The sequence below is a fragment of the Falco rusticolus genome, chromosome 7 (assembly GCF_015220075.1).
Source record: "Falco rusticolus isolate bFalRus1 chromosome 7, bFalRus1.pri, whole genome shotgun sequence".
NCBI lineage: Eukaryota > Metazoa > Chordata > Aves > Falconiformes > Falconidae > Falco > Falco rusticolus.
Window position 1 is genome coordinate 35,260,335 of NC_051193.1, and position 24,024 is coordinate 35,284,358.

The 24,024-nt window shown below is 52.7% G+C and overlaps 1 protein-coding gene across 3 annotated transcripts; it reads right to left on the bottom strand.

Moving 5' to 3' along the window:
- GNG2 (G protein subunit gamma 2) lies at window positions 1–23,963 on the bottom strand. 3 transcript variants are annotated; one of them, XM_037395745.1, is made up of 4 exons: window positions 23,706–23,963; window positions 2,773–2,839; window positions 1,443–1,558; window positions 1–411 (listed from the first exon to the last, which is right to left on the bottom strand). In XM_037395745.1, exons 3-4 carry the CDS (start codon window positions 1,527–1,529, stop codon window positions 283–285), a joined length of 216 nt encoding a protein of 71 aa, XP_037251642.1. In that variant the 5' UTR covers window positions 1,530–1,558; window positions 2,773–2,839; window positions 23,706–23,963; the 3' UTR covers window positions 1–282. The 3 variants fall into 3 exon arrangements, with proteins under 3 accessions (XP_037251642.1, XP_037251643.1, XP_037251641.1); XM_037395746.1 differs by lacking the exon at window positions 23,706–23,963 and adding an exon at window positions 9,571–9,692; XM_037395744.1 differs by lacking the exon at window positions 23,706–23,963 and adding an exon at window positions 3,038–3,273.
- Window positions 23,964–24,024: the final 61 nt, after the last annotated feature.

Here is a 24,024-nt window from a genome sequence, read left to right on the forward strand (position 1 = left end):
AATTTTGTGAGCAGAAAAGTGACACAAATTTATTCTTTACATGTTTTTTTTTTCTTTCTAGGCAACTCTACAGACTTCAGATCTTTTGCCTCGCAATGCAGATCATCTTATTCCCCCAAAGGTGGCCAGGTTCTTTAAACATGCACATCTCTGTAGCTTCCAGGCCATGTATTTTTACTTATTTTTGTTTTAATTTCTGCAGACTAGCAGGTTGTTCCCATTCCTAAAAACTCTACATCAGTGTTCAGGGTGGCCTGAGTGCCGGTCAGGCTTCTCGAGGGTTTACAGGATCACGCAGAAGAACTTCTTCTCTCTAAAGGGATTTTCTGAGGCTGGGACAGGGGTCAATAGAGGGTCCTCCTTGGCGTGGGCTTCACAGTACGCCATCAGGTCTGCTGCTGCTTTTGACACCTGGAATAGAAGGAGCCCCACATTAGGGACGGGCTGTTCTGGGGACATCCCACCTCAAAAGATTCCATCACTGGGTCTGGGCTTGCAGCATCCCTGGGCAGGTAACATCATACCCCCACCAAAAAGCACATCCCTGGTGAGGCTGGTTTTTCACCTCTGGGCTCTAAGCTCACCCGTCAACATGCGCTCCCGTGAGCATCCTTCATATCACCCATTCACATCCTTCACCTGATCCATCATAGCGAGGACCGACTTTAGTAGGCACCGCATCCCTGCCAGCTCTCCCCCACACCCCTCGGCAGGGACATCCGCAGCTGCTATAGCAACATTTGCTGCCCTCAGCCACGGACCTCACTATTTATTCAGGACACAGCAGCAGCTCCTGAGCTGCCAGAGCTCACCCTGGCCTTGAGAGATGAGGTTTTACTTGCAAGCACCCTGACGTGCCTGCAGCCAGCAGCCAGCCCCAGAGCACCTCTCTCCCTGGGACCGGCTGTTGTCTGAAACAACCTCACTGGAGAAGATAAATCATCTGGGATCTCAAGCTTGAAGCCAATAAAGCTTTTGCATGCCCAGAAGCATCAGTTTCAGTGCCGCAGAGCAGAAGAAACATTTCCCAGGAAGGATTGGACTTGCAGTAGGAAAGAAGCATCAGGACAAGGCTGCTTTCAGAGTTTCCCCGCTAACCTCAAGCCTGAGCACCAGGCACTGCCCAAAGGACAGTTTTAAGAGCAAATGTGACAAATAGCGTGGGTTTAACCTGTTTCCAAGAAGGTGAGATGCCTTGGGGAGAGTCACAGCTTCCCACCCCCCAGCAGGGCTCCAGGTGATGCTTCCAGCTGCTTTCCATGGGCGAGCATATCCCGCAGCCTTCAGCCACAGCCATTGGGATCACTCAGATGAGCATTCTCCATAAACACTGCCCGCCACCGCATTCCAGCTCCTGCAGCATGCTTTTGGCAGCTGCTCAGCAGCAAATGCCACCTCGCAGCATCCCTCTGAGCTGACAGCCAACTCCCAAGCCACGCTACCTTTATCCTGTCGATGTTAGCCTCCATCTTCAGCTGCTCCACCAGCTTGCGGGCTTGCGCTATGCTAGCAGTGTTGTTGCTAGCCATGGGCAGGCCAGGTGTGCTCTCTGGATGGGCTGCGGACACAAATGCATGGGGGTGAGCTGTTGGTCTGGGCAGAGAGCTGCTCCCAGCCCTGAAACCCCCACCTGATGGGCTGGGGTTGCGTGACTAGAGCTGTTCGAGCCGAGCCATGTGAATGAGGTGTAAGGATGGGAGATGCAGACCCAGGCATTTCAGTCAGCGTTTCATTCTATGTTTAGACCCTTGTCTAAACCCAGCAAGCTGGCAGCCTTTGTGGGTGTGTGGACAGTCACATGCTGCCTGTGGTACCCTGCTGTGCCCTCCCCATCATCCTGCAAGCCATGCTTAGGGGACACTGGGACCTTCTAGAGCATAACCTGCAGCAGCAGGACCTCAGCTGAGCTGTACCTCAGCTTCTCCTGTTACATTAAAGGCTGTGGTGGCAACAAGGCAAAAGGAAATCAGAGAACAGGCTCTCCCTGAGCAGCCCCACACTGCCCAGAACTGCCGTGCTGGGCTCATTCCCCTGCCACAAGCCAGGCACATCACCCAGCCCTGAGCCGGTGCCCAGCCTTCGTCCGGTGTCCCTTGGCCTCCCTTGCTTTGTCCCTGCTGCCAACTTGAATATTGAGATGCTAAACAGGATGCTGGAGTTTCCTGTTTCTTGAGATTTCGAGCCCAGGCAGGCGGGGAACGCTCATTAAGTCCACGCCGTCTCAATCACGGATGTTCTTCCGTTACCTTATAACAGCCGTGAGCTCTGGCAGCAGCGGCCAGAAACCCAGCGTTCAGCTTCTCCAGCAAGTGATGTTTTTACAAGCAGCAAGTATTTCACAGTGGAGGCACAGCCATGCTGCACCAGCCCCTGCCTGGCTGGGGCTGCCTGTGAGCTCAAAAATGGGTTTTTTTTCAGGGATGTTCAGAAATAGCAGGGTGCAGCGAGCCCACGCCCCCCCCCCCCGGCCCCTTGGGCGATAGTCCAAGGATGGCACAGCCCTAAAATAAGGAGCTTGTGGCATTTTAGGGAGGACACGGAAAAGCTGTGGGCATGTTTAGCTCAAGCCCATCTCGGGGGATATAAGGGTGTTTGGGCAGAGGCTCATCCTGGGACCTACAGAAAAAAGCAGCCTGGCACTGAGCAAGCTGTCCATGCTCGGAGGTGACTGGAGAGCGAGTCGTGCTGGGGTACAGTCGGAATTTCAGGATGAGAGCCCCTTCCCAGCCACCCCCTGCCCATTGGGGAGCACGAGGAGGAGTTATTTTTTACCAGAAGCAGGTCTCTCCGGTGATTTGTGCCTCTAGGGGAAGATCTGCTCCTCTTGGCTGTTCGCTACCTTTAAATAAAGAGAATATAAAAAAAAAGGAGTCGGGTTAGGTTGCTGCTTATGTGATGCCAGTCAACACAACAAATACATTTTTTATGGCACCAGGAAACCCAGAGCCCTTGCAGACACTGAGTCCCATGCCCTGCTAGGGAGGCCGAAAGGCTGTGGGTTTCCTTCTCTATCCCCCCCGCCCCCACCATCCATTACCCTCCAAGCACAACCACCCAGCAACATTATGTGTTCACATGCAGCAAGGTTTTCAGCACAGGAGGAGGTTTCAAGTCAGCGGGCAACTATCCGAGAGCTGTTGGCAGCCAGGCTTTTAGCTGTTCCCCAGCTTGTGACGAGCCCTACGGTACATCCGAAGACGCTGTAAGAATGCACTGTGAGTGGGGATGCAATTTAACTGTCTGGTGCGCAGAGCACGTGGCAGGGCAGAAAGGGCATCCCCTGGGGAAGGCTGCCAAAATCCTGCCCGCTTCACCACAGCCTAGCTCCCACCGAGCACCTCTGACAGCCTGATCTCCTGGCTGGGTCTGCTGTCATCGGGCAAAGCTCCGTGCCATTGCTTGAGGTTTCACTAAAGCATGTGCACTGTTCCACGCTGGTTTTTTCTCAGCTCCCTGCCACATTTTGTTTTGCTGGAGACGCGGTTGAGCAGCAAGCTATCAGGGTGCCCCTCTCCTGCTTTCGCTTTCAGTTCTCCCTGCAAAGCCACGAAGCGGATGGCAGCGGTGATGCCACCGCGTTTCTGGCATGACAGCCGGTGCTGGGCTGGTGGGAAAGCTGGTGGCCATATAGGTACACTGAGGCGCACATCAACCAAGACACCATTGTGTGGTTTGGATGCGGCAGAGACTTTTCTAATGCAGCAAATGTTATTCTTGGTGATGCTGTGTCATATCATACAGAGGACTGTGGTCTGTTGGTGTGCCAGTAGCAGGGAGTCACTTGGGACTGAAGGTTAATGTCACGGAAGGGAGCGGGGAGGACTGCAGAGAGCTTCTGTATGAAGCAGAGAGGCTGCTACAGTCCTGATCTTTTTTTTAAAAAACATATATATCCAACCCTGCTACCACGCTGATGCAAGGAAACCCTCCCATGCTCTTACTACACGTAGCCCTAGAAGCACTAAGGTGGAAAAGACAGCTCCAAAAACAAAGCCGGAGAAGACCAAGACCCTGCTGGGACAGAGGAGGGGACATCTGTGTGAGCACTCTGCCACGCACAGGGCTGCAGGGCTGATGCTGGGGATCCGGTGGCAGCTCAACCGGCTCACAGGACCCTGGCATCGCCAGGAGCCAGCCATGCTCAGCCCCTCTACAGGTACTTCATGGAGAAACTTGAACCAGTTTGGGGCTAGTGATGGTTTTACAGTGTTTCCACGCTGCAAGCAGCCAGGCATGCTTCCTTCAACATCAATAACAAAAAAATAGCATGTGACATTTTGAAGTGAGCTCATGAATATCCCCAGCTGAAAAACAACCCCTCCAACAGCGCAGGCACCACCTGGGCAGCAGCGAAACTGTTCAAACAGGGCACCCACAAAAGCAGCTTTTTTAGTCCCAACATGAGGACACCCTGCTGTATCCCCAAGAGGGTGTGGAGCCACCAGGAATAAACCCCAGGCCTCCATGCCTTATCGTTTGGATTTGATTCAGGCCAAGCCCAGCTGCTAGAGCATCCACTTCTCCTTCCACCCACAGTGCCTCTGTACTACTAACTGCAGTCACCAAACCACCCCATGGCAGTTCCTCTGCAGCACCAAGGTGACTAAGATGCTTGCAGGCAGCTGCCCGCTGCACTCACCCAGCTGCAACGCTGCCTCACACCAAAGCAATATGTGTATTTAATTCTTTTCCCCAGGACTCAAGGAGGTGCGGGGCTGCCTGCCGCTGGACTACATGCTGAACTAGCAAATGCTTGTTTAAGTAGATAGTGAGTAGATGCTGAGAGCGTCAGACTTCAGACAAATTAAAACCACCCCGGAAAGTACATAAATCATCAGACTGGAGGAAAAATGCCAAAATATTTGAGAATGGCTGTTAGAAGGAAATTTGCTTTCCAAGGAGCTGATTTCCTAGCAGTGTCACATCCCTCTGTGGGCAGGCACTGGGACAGAAGCTTTCAGAGCCAGGGTTGGAGACACGGTGGAATGCAGCGAGCCCGCCTGACCCCATTCAGGGAATCCCGGTATTCCCAGCATGGCGGGGTGACGGCAGCCCTTGGACACAGTGGGTTTGTACGGGGACTGATGGGGCTGAGCAAGCGCAAAACGAGCCATCACACAGGAGGGACACATGCCGATGCCTGCAACATTGCTCCCATTTACCCTTAGGTCCCCTCCAGCTGGCAGAGCCTGGCTCCTGAGCCTAGCCATCCCCTGCACAAAGCTAAAAATCACTATGCTTCCCAATATTTCCCCATCCCCCCATTGTCACGGGGCTGTTCTCACACCCGATGCTGTTGTGCTAAACTTTGTCTGCAAAGAAAAGGGTTTAATGACACTGACAAGGGAATACAGATGGCATCTTATTTCACCCACTTAATGGCATGTGTGCCTGGATAATAGGATCCCTGCCTTGGAGCCAACAGGTTAATGAGTAAGGATGCTATTTGATTTTCATACTAATGATGTTTAGCATGTACAGTACATGAATATTGTCTCTTTTGGGTGCTCTACTGTAATTACAACTCAGGATGTTGCCAGGTTGTTTTGATACTTGTCTGTTGTGCAGAGGGGTCATGGGTTATTTACTGCATGTGGCAAGAGGTTGAATTCATTTAAAAGGATGCAAAAGTGCTTGTAAGAAATGTCTGGGCTTGGAAATTTTACTGCTACGTTTTGCTAGCTGTACCTGTGCTCCAAAAAACCACCTAATTTGTCATTGCCTCTGTTTAACGAAGAGCCATTGACATATTTGAATGACATTTTCTGCTTTCATCAGTGGCACCCAGCCAAAACAGGCACCAAAACTTGGGATTTAGTTGGGCGAAGGCTAAGGGATGCCCCTGATGTCAGGGCGCTGATCCAGCATTAATGGCTGTGTCTGTTCTTGGTCTGTTTGGTCTGGCTTTGCTGAAATCTTCAGCTTTTACCCACAACGGAGCAACAAAACCGAGCCGGCAAGATGCCCACTGTTGCTGTCCCAGCGTGCCCACAGCGAGCTGCTGCATGATGGGATGAGACTGGGGTTTAACTTGCTCTACATTAAAAGGCACCAATGCTTTGGGACAAGGGACAACCAGCCCTCCTCCATCCCAGGAAGCTAATCACATCTACCTTGCTTTCTGGATGCATTTCTCCCTCCCAGCACATTTATGGATCTTGCACCCCCCTTCAATATTCTGCTAACCCAAGGGAGGCCGTTGGCTCTCCTCCCATGCCCCCCCATCCTCGAGCAAGCTGGCACAGAGGCACTGACCCCCATCCATCCTCCCAGCACACAGCTCAGCCTCCAGAGACTCGTTTAAGACAGCAGTAAATTCATTTACTAAGTTGCCTACTGTGCCCTATCCAGCTCCAGCCTGGTGAGCCACCAGCACTGCCTTCTGGCATGAGCTGCATCGCCACGGCACCACCTCAATTGAGAAGTGAGGCAAAATGCCGAGTACAACCCAAAAAACCCACTGCAAAAGGAGCATTTCTTGACACCGGAGCAATCGTGCCCTCCTGCTAAGCTGCCATGCTCCTCCTCCTCCCTCCCAAACAGGGCTCCTGTGGGGCTCTGGCATCCTGCAGCTGCCAGCCCTGCTTGCAAGAGTAATTAGCCTTCCGTTTGCCAGCTCCCCATGAGCACAAGCTGCCGCCTGCTTTGCACAGGGCTGTGCTGAGAGGCTGCCGAGCAAGCACCTGGGCGGAGGGGTTTCCAGGCTCCACAAGCCTTGCAGCAGCCCCATCGCCAGCCCCAACCCCACAAAATCTGACCAAACCTCCCCCCTGGCATTCTTCCCCCTTTCAATTGGGTTTTATCTCAAGTTGCACGTGGGTGGAGACCAGAATTCTCCTGAATGTTTAAAAAAATGGCATTTTAAGGGTCCAGTAACCTGAAATAGGCAGCTATCATTACAGAAGGGGTATCTTGAAGCACATTTTGCACTGGCTTGGGTCCGTCACTGTTCAAAGGCAGTGCTAACCCTGGCTGGGACACTGGCACCCTTGCAAAGCATTTCTTAAAGATGCAAATGGGCATTGAGTGAGGTTTTACTGGTGTCACAAGATACCTCCTGTGTCCCTGGGCGCCTGCAGCCTTTGCCCACTCAACTGGGGTCCCCTGCATTTTTAAACCTGTGGATCACATCCTCTCTTGGCACCCAATTTTGCAGACTTTTTCACCCCCCAGCGGGTTTTTCTCTGCTTTGCAGAAAACCGTTCTCCCCACACCTTCCAGCCGAAACGAAAGGAAAAGCAGTGGCTCCGCAGGAATAAATCTGAAAGTGCTGACATCTGCCAGGGCAGAACTCGCCATTCCTCACTGTAAGGACTGAAAGCAGCTCCCAGAGCACCGCACGGCATCACCCACCACTGAGAACGGCTCCTTTCCAAGTGAAAGCAGGAGCCTCCCTGCTTCTTGGTTTCCATTGAAAAGTCATGCTCTCCATCACGGCTGCACCAGCATTTTCCACCCAATTAGTAGCAAAGTGGGTGAATGCCACCGGCGCTGCCAGGATTGCCCCCATGCCCTGACAGGCTGGAGAGGTGAGCCCATGCAAACCTCATAAAGTTCAACAATGCCAAGTGCACATGGGTCAGGACAATCCCAAGCACAGATACAGGCTGGGCAGAGAACGGATCGAGAGCAGCCCTGAGGAAGGCTCGGGGGTGTTGGTGGACGAGGAGCTCAGCATGGCCCAGCCCGGAAAGCCAACCGTACCCTGCGCTGCATCACCAGCGGCGTGGCCAGCGGGTCGAGGGAGGGGATTCTGCCCCTCTGCTCCGCTCTGGTGAGACCCCTCCTGCAGTGCTGTGTCCAGTCTGGGGCCCCCAGCATCAGGGGGACATGGACCTGCTGGAGCGAGTCCAGAGGAGGCCACGGAGATGCTCAGAGGGCTGGAGCCCCTCTGCTGTGGAGACAGGCTGAGGGAGTTGGGGCTGTTCAGCCTGGAGAAGAGAAGGCTGCGGGGAGACCTGACAGCACCTGCCAGTACCCAAAGGGGCCGACAGGGAAGCTGGGGAGGGGCTTTTTACAGGGGCCTGGAGTGCAGGACAAGGGGGAATGGCTTTAAACTGAAAGAGGACAGATATAGATGAGATATGAGGAAGAAGTTCTTTACTGTGAGGGTGGCGAGGCGCTGGCACAGGCTGCCCAGAGCAGCTGTGGATGCCCCATCCCTGGGAGTGCTCAGGGCCAGGCTGGATGGGGCTGGGAGCAACCTGGGCTGGTGGGAGGTGTCCCTGCCTGTGGCAGGGGGTTGGAACTAGATGGTCTTCAAGGTCCCTTCCCACCCAAATCTTTCTATAATTCTATGAAAAACCAGGTGTGATGTGGCATCCAGAACGGATACCGGAGCGTATGGCCGTGCTGTCACTCCCTGTAGCCAGCACTGTGGCTCACCAGCCGGCTGGAGCATGGGAATCCCTTGCACAGGGCTGGCTGGCTTTTCCAGCCATCCTGTTGCTTTTGCTAAAAGTCATTGCTAAAAATAGGTGACTCAGCTGAAAACCAATTACTAAACATATACAGAAAAATATAAAATTATTACAGACAAAAAGAAAATAGCAAAGCCATGCTTCCAGGGGGTGGGAGCTGGTGTAGTCACATTGATCTCAACAGCAGTTACAGGCCTGGCTGGGAAAGGAGCCTTAATACGCCCAAATTACATGTGTTTCGTTATTTCCTTAAGCAAAGAAAATGATATGAGCTAGATTTGTGCCCATGGGCTCCCATAACTCCGCTTTGCTGGGGCAGAGGACCCCAATCCTCAGCGGTGGCTTCAGCCACAGCTCCCACCAGCCATCCACAGGAATTTTATTCCCTTTTCCAACATCCATTTTTTATGCTCGACGTCCAATACAGTGTTTAAATCATCAAAAAGCAGCTTGCAGGTCAAAGACATGCTGGCCAATAAATAAATAAATCGGAACACACTGGAGTGGAAAACGAGCCAGTTTCCATGGGAACAGCTTCGTTATCACACCAGCATCCGATCTCTCCCGCCAAAGAGGGGCGAGGTGGGATGGGTGCCCGTGTTGGCCCTGATGCCAGTGTTTCGGCCAGGTCAGCAGGTTTCAGTGCCTGACCTCCCCCTGCTTCTGCGGCAGTTGGGGAGGATGCCCAGTCTGTTGCCTGTCTTAACCTTGTGCAGCCTTATGCAGCCATATTTCACCCCAAAAGCAGCACCAGAGTCAGACCCAGCCCGCTGGTGGCTCAGCCAGCCCTGGCTCCCCTGGCAAATCTCATTATCAAGGCAGTGCAAAGCATACGGAGCGAGAGGGAGCTGCAGCAAAGATTTTCCTCTTCCCTGATTTTGCTGGGGCATTAAAAAAAGAGCTTGGTGCTGGAGCTGGCTTTGCAGAGAGCCTGGTTCGGGATGTTCACTCCATCCACCTCGTGCTGGTGCAGCCAACTGCAACTGCAGCCCAGACTTCATTAATATCTGCAGTCAATAGTATGTTTTTCCATGAAGTTTGCAAGCAGTAAAGGTTTTAGCATCCGTCTGGAGAGCTGAGCGTGTCCCAGCACAGCCCGCCTGGGCTGAGGCTCCAGGAGAAACCTCCTTCCCAAGAGACACATACAGACCTGGAGAGGAGTGGCGGGGGGCAGCTGTGATGGAGCCAGGCAGTTCTGACCCTATGGGGACATTTTGGGTCTCGCAGGGCCGTTCCTTTTGCCTGGAGAAGTCACCATGCCGTGGGTGTCACACATAAGTGAGAATCTCAGCTTTTTGTTTTCTCACAGGCATCCTAACGGCTCAAAATGAAGGCAAACAGGAACCAACCTCAACTTCCTTTTTTTAGCTTGGTTTTTTTCATATTTTTTTTAAGAGGTTATTTGGGTGAAGGGCCAGCCACCAGACAGCACAGCCTGGGGCATCTGCTCTGGAGCCTCCTGCCATCATTCATAGGAAATAGTGTCTCTCTCCGGCTGGGTACCGCAGGGAGGGAGCACCAGCCTGCTCCGGGGTCGGCACAGGGCTCCAGCACCAGGGGAACAGTGCCAGGGTTGCTGATCCTCGTGCTGCAGGTCAGGGCTTTAACAGCAGCATTGTTACCCTGGCTGAGAAAGCTGGAGATTTCGCGCATGCCAAAAAGCTGTGCGATGCCCCACCCCGCCCTGTACCCAGGCGTACCCCCGGGAAGGAAAAGCTGCCCCACCATCATCTGGGGGAAAACCCTGGGAAAAAGCATTTGTTTTTAATGCACGAGGGACAAACCCAGCAGTGTGCGCAGATCAGGCACTGGGAGGATGGGTGCAACTGGGAGCTTGGCTATATACTGGGGCATAAGGATGCCCAAATATGTGGTCCAGGGGTCCAAGCAAGTAAAGCTGCAGCTGAGCATCACCTTCTTCCCACAGCCTGAGTTTTCATTCAAATTAAAACCACTCGTTGTTCCGCTGACTCACTTCTGACCTCTGGTCAGCCCCTCATCATGCTCTCAGAGCCCACACAGGCTCACGGGGATGCTGCCTGGGGACAAGCAGGGGCAATGCCTGCTTGGCTCCCCACTATCTGCTTATGCTGCGGCACGGAAAGACAAAGGCCTTGGCTGTCACATTTTGGTGTGACACACCAGAAGGGACAGATAAGGGCACACATCCTGTCACACCATCCCCAGCCCTGCCTGTCAGGCTCTCCTGCAGCAGCAGGTTGAAGCACAGACTACACTTCTGCGGTTTCCACCAGAGCTGAGCAATGCCACCGCTGCACTTCACTGAAAATGAAAATGATTTAAGGGTTAGGTGGGGTTTTTTTTTGTTTTGGGTTTGTGTTTTTTTTTTTAACAAAACTTTAAAACATACGCAGAGGCCAGCAGAAAACTGAAGGCTCGCTACAGTGCACATGATCAGAGGAGTGGGAACACAGCAAGCCCCTGCCCTGCAAGTGAACGACATGGCTGCCCCCTGTGCAAGCTGCAATTAGCCTTCATCCTGCCCATATTTTAAAAAAACACTAACATGTTGCATTTTATTTTTATGCAACTTGCCTGAGAGGAGAACATGCAGCTTCAGAAATTCCCCCCAAACACTGGTGCTCCCCAGAAAACCTGGGTTTTTCAGAAATGCTGCACTGGTTACCTCCTGCAAAGCAGCACCCACACAGCCTAGGGCATCCCCAGCCTCTGTGTCACGCTGGAAGATGGAGACATCTCTCAATCTTTGAAGTTCCCTGGATAGACAAAAGTGTCTCCAGCACACAGATGGCCCAAGAAAGACGGGAAAGAGAAGGAGGGAATCAGGCAGAGAGGAGAAGTGCCGAGGAGGGACACACGGATGGGTCACACTTTGCCCTGCAGTCCTGCAGGTGGTTTTGGGAGCCCCCCAACCATCACCCACCTCCCCTTCCGACATGCCTGTTGTCCCAGCACAGAGATCTCACTTGCCCTCCTCCCCCCACCATGTGTGGGGCTCCTCTGTGGTCCCACATCCTCCCACAAGTCAGACACCCAGATTTCTTCCCATCAGGTCCATGGAAGCCTTGGAAACGCAGCTGCTAAGCTCTGGGGTACCATAAGCCTGCAGGTTTCTCCTGTGCTCGAGGGTCTCTTCCCTGCACAGTGTCAGCCCAGGCTGAAGAATAATGGCACTACCTGCAGCCCTGGCCAATGCACCTTTTAACATTGGTTAAAATACTATGCAGATGTCCTTGAAAATATTTGAGTATATTATTTTGCATTTCTACTGCAGGAACGGCCAAGGAAAAGACTAGTTCCTCTTCTATAATGCACCGTACCCATGCTATATAACACAGCAAAGCCTTCCTTTAGAATTATTCCTGATTATTATTAGCATTATATAATATAGGATATTATATTATCTATTAATATATAATAATAATTATTAGGATTATTATTATGCCAGGCTGACTTGGCAAAATACCAAGGGCATGACTCTTCCCAGGCTGGAGTGACCCTGATATAACCATGTCAGGGGCAGCTGGTGGTAACCCAGCACTACAAACACCCATGCAACGGTGGAGCAGCAGCTAAACAGTAAAAGAATGAATGAATTCGCCAATTAAAAAATTGCCATTGAAATCCAAATCGCCTCTTGACTACCAAAATCCCTGCCCTGAAACCTGTTCCCTACCGATGAAGTGGCAGCACGCTGGGTAGTCCCTTACTTCTTCACAGGGCAGAAGTTTCTGCTGTAAAGGAGCCTTTAGGTCTAGGGAACATGCATCACTTCCTAGCTAGCCAGAAAAGAGCAGAAACTCTCAAAAAAAAGCTCCTTTTCCCCCATGGAGACACCTCTAGCAAACCAAAATCACCCTTTAATTAGAAGCATTATCGTACCTATGACTTATCAATTCCTTCACTTCTTGATTCTTTCCCCAAATCAACTCAAATTGACTCTGAAATAAATTCTTTGTACGCACCTTGCTGAGAAATCCCTGTTCGCTGCTGCTTGTCCCAGGAAAAAGAGAGATGGTTAAAGCCGCCAAGGAAGCAATGAGCTTCTGTACCAGGAAAAGGAGCTCAACATCTGTTCATACAGCTTTGAACTCCTGACCCTTAATTAAGGGAAGCAGCCAAGTGCTATTATTTCATGTTAATTAACTGATCCATTCTTGGGTTTCAGTTTTTAACATCCTGCTTTTAAGTATTTGCCAGGGTCAAGAACAAGACCTTTAGGGGAAGGTGCAAAACGAGGTTTGAAAGCAAAGGGAAAAAGCTGTAAGGCAGAGGCATTTCACCCAGCACCACATTTGCGAAACGATTTGGCTATTTGGCTGTGTCAACACTGCTCCCAAAGGGACAAACCCACCCCGAGCCTCACACAAAGCCACCCTGAATTCAAGGCCACGGTGACTTACCAACTGCCTGCCCACCAGCGCAGAGGTACAGCCACCCCGAAGGAACTGGGGCAAGCCACTCTGTTGCCCTGATTTGGCTAAAACATCCCAATTTTAGGGGGTAGCCTCCCTGTGGCTTTCCCAGGAATTCGGAAGGAGCACGTGGGTTTTGCCATAGCTCCTGCCATGGTGCCAGGCTGCTCGGCTCATCCTGCTGCAAAGTATTTTTCATCCCAGCTAAAATAAACCCCAAACTGCTCCTTTGGCTGACAAGGCACCAGCCTCGCCTTTTTGCCCAAATAATTTCACCAGCATGTGAAGTCCTCGGCTGCAGAAATCGCTGCAGTGAGAAATCATTCTCCAGTGATTTCACCCAAATCAAACCTTTATTAGAATTTTATTTTAAGTAACACTCACATGAAGCCTAATAACCCTTCCCAGCCGCTGGGAATCACCCAGCAACTTACATCAGCAAAGAAACAACACCCTTAACCATCCCATTAGTTTTTAAGCCCCCCCAGGAATTACCTTAGACTGCTTTAATTAGGTATCCACTGTACAAAAGAATTAATTAATTAGTGATAAGCACCTGAACCACATTACTCATAAGGCTCTATTTCAAGCTTCAAATACAGCAAACAGGTCACAGCCTATCTGCTGTAGTAGAGCAAAGCCTTGGAGCTGCTGCCTGGTTTGGTTGGGTATTTTTTCCCATCCCTGCCATCAAAGCAGCAAGGCTGAGAGCTTTTTATTCCTTCTTTTCTTTCTTTTTTTCAGTTTTTTTTTTACAGCATCCAGAGCTGGTGCCTTTAGAGCCATGACTCAAATGGTGGATGCACCACGTGGAGACAGGAGAGCTTTGTAATTGCTGTCTGAGATTTGGTGTGCTTTAGGCACAGGTTATGGAGTAACCCCTTGTATCTTCCAGCTATAGTTACCCTGCAAAGGTTTCACTACAAAGCTCTTGTGTTACAGCATCACTAAGATGCCTGGTTAAATGAGTAGAGCATATGCTGATGGCTGGATCTCAAGCTGCAGGTGAAGGATCACCACTAAATGTGGGCAATTTTAGCAGGTTTCTGGGGGTAGGGGGGAAGGAAAAAAACCTCAAAACTGAAAAAAAATTTCCTATGTGAAAGTACAGAATAACAACCAATAACTTTGAGAAGTAATTTGTTGCGGCTTGCACTGGCTCCGGCATTGCACGGCCTGCAATCTCCCCACTGGCAAGCTTGAGGCTACCAGGGGGGTTTCTCCGAGCTGACAGTCCACGGCAGGGATGCGGGCAGGGATGCAGAGCCCTGGCAGTGCTGCAAACCAGGTTAGCTGGGGCTGGCTGGGGAGAAATAGGTTACTCCTCTGTCCTCGGTTGGTGAGTTGACCCATATTATCTCAATTAAATTTAACTTCTGTGGCCCACGGCTGCTGCTTTTTTTTTTTTTTTTTTTTGCTTTTTTTTTTGCCCCTGTAACCTAATGAATTTCTGTCTAAAGTAGGACCCAGTTATGGAGGCAGTGAGTACACCTGGGTCCCTCCCGATGCAATGAGGAGAGGAGGGCACGGCTACCACAGCAGAACTGGGACAGGGACACGGAGGGAGATTGGGAGTCGGTAGCACTGTGGCCGTGGGCTTGGCAGCTTCCCATTGCCCAAGTTGTGATCCACCTGCGTTTCTGTTGACCACAACAAGCTCTGGCAAAACAGCAAAATTCGCTTTTCTCTCCAGAGCTGTGCCCTCACAGCCTTTTTCATGCTATTCCCCTGGCTTGCTGAGCCCGTCTCCATCCTCACCCCCTCTCTGGCACACTCATTGAATACTAACCTCCGCACACATCATCTTGCTTTTCCCACGGAGCCCAAAATCCCTGAACCAGCCTGTTTTCCCCTTAAAATGCAGGCAAAGCATCCCTGCCACTCCTCCTGCTGAGTCAACGGCCCTGCTTTTACCACCACACATTATTCTGGCTGTATCGTGAAATGACACATGCCCAGCAAACACTGATATTACGCAGACGGGAGGAGAAAGCCACCCCAGAGCTGCTAGGCTGGGTGGTGTTTTCACACTTGCAATATCAAGCATTGGGAAAAAAAAAAAGGGGGGGGGGAATTTAAAGCTAAAGAAACTGTGCAAACCCCAGATTAAGCAGCACAAGACGGCGTTGCCCCTGCCGGCTCACCCTCCCTACCCATGCATTGATACCTCCTGTGCCGGCGAACAATCCATCCTGGCTGTGCCATGGGCCCCACGGGCTTCATTTATCCCCCCTACGCCTGCTCCCGGGTCTTTAATCCTGCAAAATACGCTGGAGCCGCTGTGTTTTGGCCCCGCTGCTCTGCGAGCTGCTTTCACAAGGGCAAGTGCTTTTCCCTGCCTACCTGGCTGCTGGGAGACCTCAGCGTGGGGCTGTGCAGTTGATTTCTGTATTTTTCCCAGCGTGAGCTATGAAAATCAGTGGAGGCAGCTGCTCTTTGCAGGGCCAGCTTTTGGTTCTAGGTAGGATGGAGGAGCAGCATCAATTCAAAGCCAGCCTAACTTTTACATCAATTAATGGAAACACTTACACAGGGCTTAGATTTAGGCTTAAAAAAGAAAAATCAAAATCAGTGCCACCCTTATTTGTTGCTTATATCTCTCCATAAGCCTGGGCTGCTGCATTAAAATAATCTTTTTATTCCCCTTTCGCGCAGTGTGGAGGGAGGAAGCAGGGTCCCCCCTGCCAGCATTAGCTGGGGAGCGAGGGAAGCACCGGACACGAATACAAACCCCCCAAGCGAGGATGTGAGGCTGAGCAGCAATTATATTAAATCAGCTGATAAATAATGCAATGTATTTTGATGGTACCAGCCCTGCAAGCACTGCACAAACACCATCACGTCTCCATGATATTAAAAATACAAGGGATGAAGCGCAATCAGGTCAGCGTGACTTGAATAATTGAACCTAAAGCCCTTCTGAAATGCTGTCCTCGGGGCACGCTGGAGCTCTGGCCCCACGGAACAGCCACCAGACCATGGCATCTTTGTCAGGTCCTACACAAACTGATGGACTCCACAAGACCTGGTCACCACTCAACACTTTCCCATCCAAGGTGAGAGACCTCTGCTTGGGCGCTTGCCAGCTGGAGCGGAGCTACTCCATCAGCAGACACACACTCCTCAAGACTGATTAGAAGAGGTCCAAACAAATTTACAGGTTGTGAGTGGCTGATGACCCCCTCTAAGGGCCCCAAACCACTGCAGACCCAGCGAGGGAGTAGGAAGTCCCCAAGAAGGAACATACAGACGTGAAGACCTGGCCACTTCTGAATGACACCCTGGGGGCACCTGGACCCACATGGGCTCATATGATGCCCATGGGGACAGCACTGATCTGCCCATGATGTTGGCCCTGCTCTGACGTGGAGGTGAGACCAAAGACCTCCTGAGGCCCCCTCCAACCTAAACGAGCCATTGACCATGCTGGTTTGTTACCAAAACCCCTGTTTGCTCACTGGAAAGACCCTGAAGATCCAGAAAACAACAGGAAAATGAAGGGAGGTGGCACAAATCCCTGGGCAGCTCTCCCCATGGCCACCAACTCTCAGGACTAACACATCCCTGCTTGGTGACAGCCAAAAACATAGCTGGAGACTTTTTCCATAACACACCTTCCCAGTATAGGCAATCAACAGCCTGAACTCCATCTGCAAAACCAGCCATCCCACTCCTTTATCCCTGCTCAAGATGTCACAGAGAGGTAACCATCTCCCCACATCCTTCATCCAGCTCCTGCCAAAATGAGTCAAACTCAAGAGCCGACACAAGCAAAGGAGCCCTTGGAGCCAAAGCAACCATAATGCAAGTGAGATAAAACCACAGGATGTGCTGATGTAGCATTCTCCAGAGCAGCTAAGGAAGCCAAAACCCAACTGTAAGGACAAAACCCATCCTCTTTGCACATGAGTGGCCATGGGTGAGGAAGTCTCTGCTGTGCAAATGTGATGGTCAGATGCTTTCTGCACACCCGCTGGGCCCTAGGAACCAGGAGGCATCCTATAAAGGATCTGCTGTCCTGCAGCAGCTCAGGGCTCATGAGAACCACGTTGTGGGGTGGGGAGGAAGCACCAGCCCAAGACACTTTCCATGAGCAGCTGTGGTTGGAGCAGCACAGAGCACAGCTCTGCTCAAGAGAAACTTTATGGAGATCACGAGAGGTCTGGTTTTGTCAGATAAGAAGAGCGAGCAGGAAATGTTATGAAGTTTACAACCAAGCAGCTAAAGATTGAGTCAGCTCACCTCAAGGGTGAATAATGAGCTTTGTGCAGCTCACGGTACATTCAGGCCACACTTCAGGGCTTTCCAAGGCTACAGAGAGGAAACACTTGTGATAATCCCCCTCCCAGCAGGTACTAGCACTAGGGCTGCCCATGCCCCCATAATGTCTTAGAAAAATCATACAATCATCGACTGGTCTGGGTTGGAAGGGACCTTAAAGACCATCCAGTTCCAGCCCCCTGCCACAGGCAGGGACACCTCCCACCAGCCCAGGTTGCTCCCAGCCCCATCCAGCCTGGCCCTGAGCACTCCCAGGGATGGGGCATCCACAGCTGCTCTGGGCAGCCTGTGCCAGCGCCTCGCCACCCTCACAGTAGAAAATGTTTTCTTCGTATCTCATCTATATCTGTCCTCTTTCAGTTTAAAGCCATTCCCCCTTGTCCTGCCACTCCAGGCCCCTGTAAAAAGCCCCTCCCCAGCTTCCCTGTCGGCCCCTTTGGGTACTGGCAGGTGCTGTCAGGTCCCCCCGGAGCCAGCAGATGATGGATGAATTATTTACTCTCCTGCACCCCCAATACCCACCTGTTCCTCCCAAGGTCTGCTTGAGGAGGAACACATCGAAATGGAGAATAAACTCTTGCAAGGTGATTTCTGCCTTGAAAGAGCTCACGTGTTGCCTTCCTCCTGCTGACAGCAGTGGGGAGAGCAAGCTGGAGCCTGGCCCCCCACCCCAACTTGGCTGGTGATCACCATCCCACTCTTCTCCACCCTGCCATGGGTGATGGATCACTCACCGCGGAGGGTTTGAGGCAATCCAGCCCAGCCCCATGGCAAGGCTAAGGCCAAGGCAGCCATGCCACAGCTCTTCAGTTTGGGTTCAGCCCTTGGAAAACACAAACCCATCTGATGGTGCCAAGGAAGGAGAGCGACAAGCCCAGAGCCCAAAGCTCATCTCGTTGGTGATCCTCACTCCACCTCTACCCCAAACCGGGCATCTCGGTTGTAAACACAACAAAGCCCTGACAATGACACCTGCTACAGGCAGAGACACACTGGCATTGTCCTGGCATCCCCTGCTGATTATGGCATTGTGAAAACACGTTTCTGAGACCCCTGTTGCCTTTGAGATCCATTCTCTGACTCTCAACACCTTCTTTATCCTGCTTCCCTCCCTTCACTGTACCTACTCCAAAGCAAAACCAAAAACAATGGGACCAAAAAGGAATTAAATCAATACCGAGCATCTTGCATCTGCTGGTGGCTGGTGCTTCCTCACCCAAAATGGTCCAAAAAGCACAACTCCTCCCAACGCACAGTTAGCACAACACACCCAATCTGCAAGAATTCATGGCTACAGGGAAGGTTTTAAGATGACTGAAGCTTGAAGCATCCCTTCAGCATCCCCCTTAAGGGGATCAGACCTCAGGCTTGGGAGTCTCAGATGCCTGGCAGTGCTCCCCGTACCATCCCAGGGGGATGCTGCAACAGGTTAAATGCTCCTGCACTTCATCCAGCTTCAGCTCCTGGTCTCCTCTGGGACACAGCTCAGATGGGAGAAGGCAAGAGAGAGAAAACACGGCTTCTCTGCATCCCTGCAGGTGCTGATGGGTGCACAGGGATACCCTGCCTGTCCCCAGGCTCGGGGAGCTGTAAGTGCTCCTGTCCCTGATGCTTTTCCCTGGCTGCAAGGACCCAAGACCATGTTTGCTTATTGGCAAATAAGCCAATAAAAATTTTTATTAAGAGAATCAGCAAACTTGGGTGTCAGTGTTAGCACATATCCTGCCCTTGCACAAGCCCGGAGCTGGAGTGATGCTGGTATTCACTGTGACTTAGCATAAAACCCAAACCACTGGTGAAACCCTCCCCAGTTCCCACTCTACAGTGGTTTCAGAGCCCCGAGGAGGTGCAGGACCAGGACAGCCTCATGCCAGGGATGCTGCAGGGACCAATCTGGCTGCAGGACTCAGCCCATACCCAGCCCATTGCCAGGGGAGCACAGGTTTCCTGAGACAGCAGGGCTGACACAGAGAGGCATGGTAGCACTGAAATGACCCAAATATAATTAGTGCACAAACCCACCCAAAAAGCATCACTATTTTCCCCAAGGTGCCAGCTAGGGAAGCGCCATGGCTGCTGAGCTGCTCCTGTGTGGGCAGGCGGAGGAACAGGGTTTCTCAGCACCGACTTACTCCGGGCATCTTCCATAATTAGGTCTGTGTCTCTGCGCAAAGGCACCGGCGGTGGCATGGGGCACCGATGTCCCTGCGGTCCCCCGCTGCAGCTGGCGGCTCTGCCCACAGGGATGGGCACAGGCAGGGCAGGGAGGCAGCTCAGGCCACAGCAGGCAGCGGCCAGGTTTTGGGGCTGGGGTTTAGCCGCCCCGGGGTAGAGGCGGGATGCTGTAGGCAGCAGGAGGAGGGATGCTGAGCAGTGCGGCATGGGGTAAAACCAGCAACACAGCAGTTTACAGTGGGAATATCCCATGCTGTGCCAGGGATTTTTCCCCTTTGGTACAATCTTATGCGGTCCAGGAAGGAGCACTGATACTTGGGATCCCTGATGAGCCCCAAGGCTCAAGCAACGCTGCTCCTTCCCACCCAAGTTGCTCCCTCTTACAAACCCAGCTGCCCAGCCAGGACCTTCCTGGCCAGGAGAGCCACTCATAGGGAGCATCATGAGAGGGACAGAGCCAACATTCCCTCCCAAAGCCCTTGGGAGTGCAAGCAAGAGCAGGATGACAACCCTGTTAAACCAAGGCACCAACTCAGACAAAGGAGGTTATCCACCATGGCAGCACCTCCACACCGTGCCAGGTACAGCACTTCGGGGTTCACAGCAGCACCCTGAGAGTAACCAACCCACAGCTCAGCTGGCTTTTGGCTGCCAGATGAAAGCATCAGCCACCACCAGAGACCTCCTCACCATGCCGTTACGCGCTGACCACAACAGAGCAGCGCCTGGACCTTCCCTTGGATAAACTGATTAGCCCGAGTTACAATGATGACAACAGACAACAGGGGAAGAAAACAGTTGTGTAAAAAGCAAGGGAAGGATGAGATAAGGTGAAAACTAATTATGTTTGGTGGATATGCAGGTCCTGGTACAGCTGCTGCCCAGGAATTGTTGAGGGTTTCTCAACTATATGCAAATATCAAGGTGACAATTTTTTTAAGGTTTGGTATGATGCCATTTCAGGGATTTTTTTCCCCGCTGAGCCTCTGAAAAATTGGGTTTGGTGCTTTTTAGTCCATCATACCTACATGAAATGCAAGAGGTGCATGATTTTAGACTTCAGCCTTAGTACGGCCGCATCCTTGCACATCCTCGCCCAGCCCAGGGGCTGGCTGTATTCAGCTCCAGCTGCCTCCCAGCCTGCAAAGCCCTGGTGATTCACCTGCACAGCTCTGATCAAAGCCATTGTTAATTAATTACTGGCCTGACCCAAAGCCCAGGCTCAACGGACACCATCCCAGTGACTTCGGATGGGTTTTGGAGCATGTCCTACTTCTCTGCAGAGCCAAATCTGTGCTGTCCCAGCAGTTGGAGCCTGTCCTTCTCCCCAGCTCAGACCTGCCTCTGAACAGGGTGAGTGCCAAACGGCTTGTGCCAAGCATGTGTGGAAAGCCAGAAGAGACAGACTGCGTTCCCCCACAGCCATCAACGCGCTCCCCCACGAGCAGCAGAAGCAGCCCCCCCCTTTCACTTCTTCCCATGAGTTTGGGGGGGAGCAAGTTTGATCCTCTGCTTTAAAAGGACCAGGTTTGGGGGTGTTTGCACCATGCATGTTGCACGCAGAAGAAAAAAATATGCGTGAGGAAGGGCTGAAGCCCCACTGGAGGTGAGCAAGCAATAAAACTGTACAAGGACAAGCACAAAAATCCCCTTGCCAATGAGCCATGCTGCACCCCACACCCAGCCCTGCAGTAGCATCTCCCTCTACCTTTCATCCCATCCCCCCTCCCAGCAGCTCCCAACGAACAGCTGAGCAAGAAACTAGAGAGGAAGAAACAATGAGAAAAGAGCCTGAAAAGACAGAAAAATTGAAAACCCACCCTAAACCCCTTGCTTGTTCCTCCCACTTCTGCGCCGGCTGTGAATGCACACGGCCATATCCTACTCCCGCATCCCATTCCAGGCACAGGAATGAAACACTTGGAGAAGTCACGCTGAGAACTGATGCAACTCATGCTGAAAACTGTTCTTTCCTGGGGCAAACCCCTTATTCCCAACCCAAACCGGGGCAATGGGCTTGCGGCAGGGAGCAGGCGGTGCAGCCCTGTGGTCCCCAGCAGCAGCATACGCGTCACAAGCGTACCAGCTTCCAGCATCCTGGCACCGATGTGCAGGACGGAGAGGCATGGCCACCCCCGGGCAGCGCTTTTCTGGGGTGTGGGGGGTCTGCAGGGCACTGATGCTGGCTCACCAGCCCTAATTACTATGGTAACAGCCTGCACCGGCGCCTGGCTGTCCTCCTTTGATGACTCACTGGGTTTCAAAAGAAGTGGAGCCTCAGCCACCACTGTTCAGAGGCCAAAGCACTGGAAGCCTAGTGGGCACATTGCAACTGCAGGGCCACCAGGTGGGAAAGCATTGCCCACCCTTGCAAAGTTTGCCTTTTTATCACATCTTCCACTCACAGACACCCTGTCACAGGGTGGCAAAGCAGCAGGTTACCTTGCAGATTAAAAATAATAGTAATTGAGCTTCGTCACCAGCTCGCAGCCATCTACCCATGGGAAACCCATCGGGCACCACACTGCAATTGCCTGCTCGTGGTCTCGATAACCCCCGTGCCGCGTGGCAGCCCTGTGCCAGGTGCTGATGCACCACAGTTATCATCTCCTCTGGCGCCAGCCATGCCACGGTATGGCCACTCGTCCAAGCCCACATGCAAACCATGCCCCACACAGGGCCAACACCAGCTCATGACTACAAGGAGCCAGGAGAAAATGCAATGAGCATCCTTCATGCCAGTACATGCACTGCTGGGAGCAAAGCTTGCAGCTCCCAGGGAATGTGGGAGAGAGGATGGGTGCACAAGGGTGTCATGCTAGCGGTGGGGGGACCTGTGGGTACCCCCAAGCTAGGGATACCCTGTTTCAGATGTGAGGCTGACTCCAGCTGTCATCCAGGCAATGCTGAGACTGCCAAACTCGTGTCACAGGTGAACAGCCAGCAGCACGTGGTGCCAGCAGCAGCCCTTGCTTCCTCTTGCAAACAAACGCAAGGCTGAAAAAGCCAAAAAAAGCACCAAAACTGGTACTGAGGGAGCAACATGGCTGATGCCTGGCCTGGCGGGGCCAACACAGGAGCTGGGGCAGGATGGGGCTGAGCCACGTGTCCCCGTACCCCACAGCATGGGGTGAGAAAAGCCCCATTATAACCCTGGGTACATCTCAAAACATCCTCCCAGAGAAAGGCTTCGCCCCAGGGCTTTCCTGGCAATAATTAATTGAGTCATATTTAAATCCAGCCAGCGGCCATATGGTAGAAAAGAGGATTAAAATCGCATGCTCCAGCTGCATTCAGGGAAATCCAGTTATAAGGAAAAATCCTCTGTGCCTGGCCCCAGCCTGCTGCCAGAGTACGTGCCGCTGCCACCCCTTTCCCTCTGGTGGCCGGGGAGCATGGGCTTGCTGGCGGGGCGCTGGCTGGTTGGTAATTCGGGGAAAAAGGGAAATAAAAAAACCTGCAGGGAGCAGGTACAACAGCAGTGGCAGATAATACATGCTCTGAGTCACTACCCTTCGGGGGTAGCATGCTTTAAGTTCATTAGTAACTCATTAGTAATGGGCGGGGGGTCACTCTGCTTCGAGATTTTCCTTAAATATAAATTAATTTTCCATCGAGGAGGCAAGAAGGCAAAAGTTTTTTGCCAAATTCCTCTCCTGATGGCACAAGCCAGCCCTAGCCTGGCTTTCCCCCAGCACATCTTCCCAGCTGACCGACGATTTTCCCAGGATTACTTTACCTGAACCACTCACCCCACAAACCACCGCTGGGAAAAATCAGGATTTTCATTGAAACGATGAGAGGGCTACCGCTGTGGGGATGGCGGGGTGGGGTGCCCCTCTGCCTGCACGGCCATCACCCCCAAATCGCCCCCCCTAAGCCAGGCTGGGTCAGATCCATCCCTACTGAGGCTGCCGTGGGGATTTGGGGTTGGGAAAGTCTCACCCTGCCTTCCCAGGGAAGGAAAAAAAAAAAGAGAAAGAAAGAACACTACGTCTCATTCATCCACGGAAAAAGCCTTTCCTGTGATGGCAAATCAGTTGATTAACTGAGGATCAAACCCTCTAAATCCAACCTTTGTTGGGGAGCCTGAACTCTTCGTGCGAGGTACCGAGGTACCTCTCCCCTGCGCCCAGCCCCGCAGCCGCCCGCCCCGCGGGACGGGGACCCCGCGCCCCCGCAGGTGCCATCGCCACCCGGGACTGGAGGTCCCCGTGGGGCAGCGGGGGTGGGGTGGGTGGATTGACCCCCTGGGCTATTTGGGATGGGGATTTTCTGCTGGTTGTGGAGCGGTTCGGTGCCCGCTGGCAGCGGGTGGCCGGGGCTCGGGACCGCCCTGCCCAACCCCAGTGTGCCCCAGGGCTGCCAGTCTCAGTCCTCCCAGTGCTCCCAGTGCCCCCAGCCCCGGCTTCCCCCGTGTGCCCGGCGGTACCTGGCGGCGGGCGGTCCTGCCCCGAGTCCCCGCGGGGCGGGCGGCGGCGGCGGGACGGAGGGACGGATGGATGGATGGATGGCGAGATGGATGGATGAATGGATGGCGAGATGGAGGGAGGGAGAGTGGGAGGGGTGGAGGGGCAGCGGGAGGAGGGATGCGAGCCGGAGGCAGGAGGAGGGTGGTCAGCAGCAGCCCCGAGCGGCGAGTCCCCACCCAGCTTTGTCTGCGCTCATCCCTCTGCCTACAGGAAGCGGCTCGGCCCCGACTTCCTCCTCCTCCACCTCCTCCTCCTCCTCCTCCTCCTCCTCCACCTCCT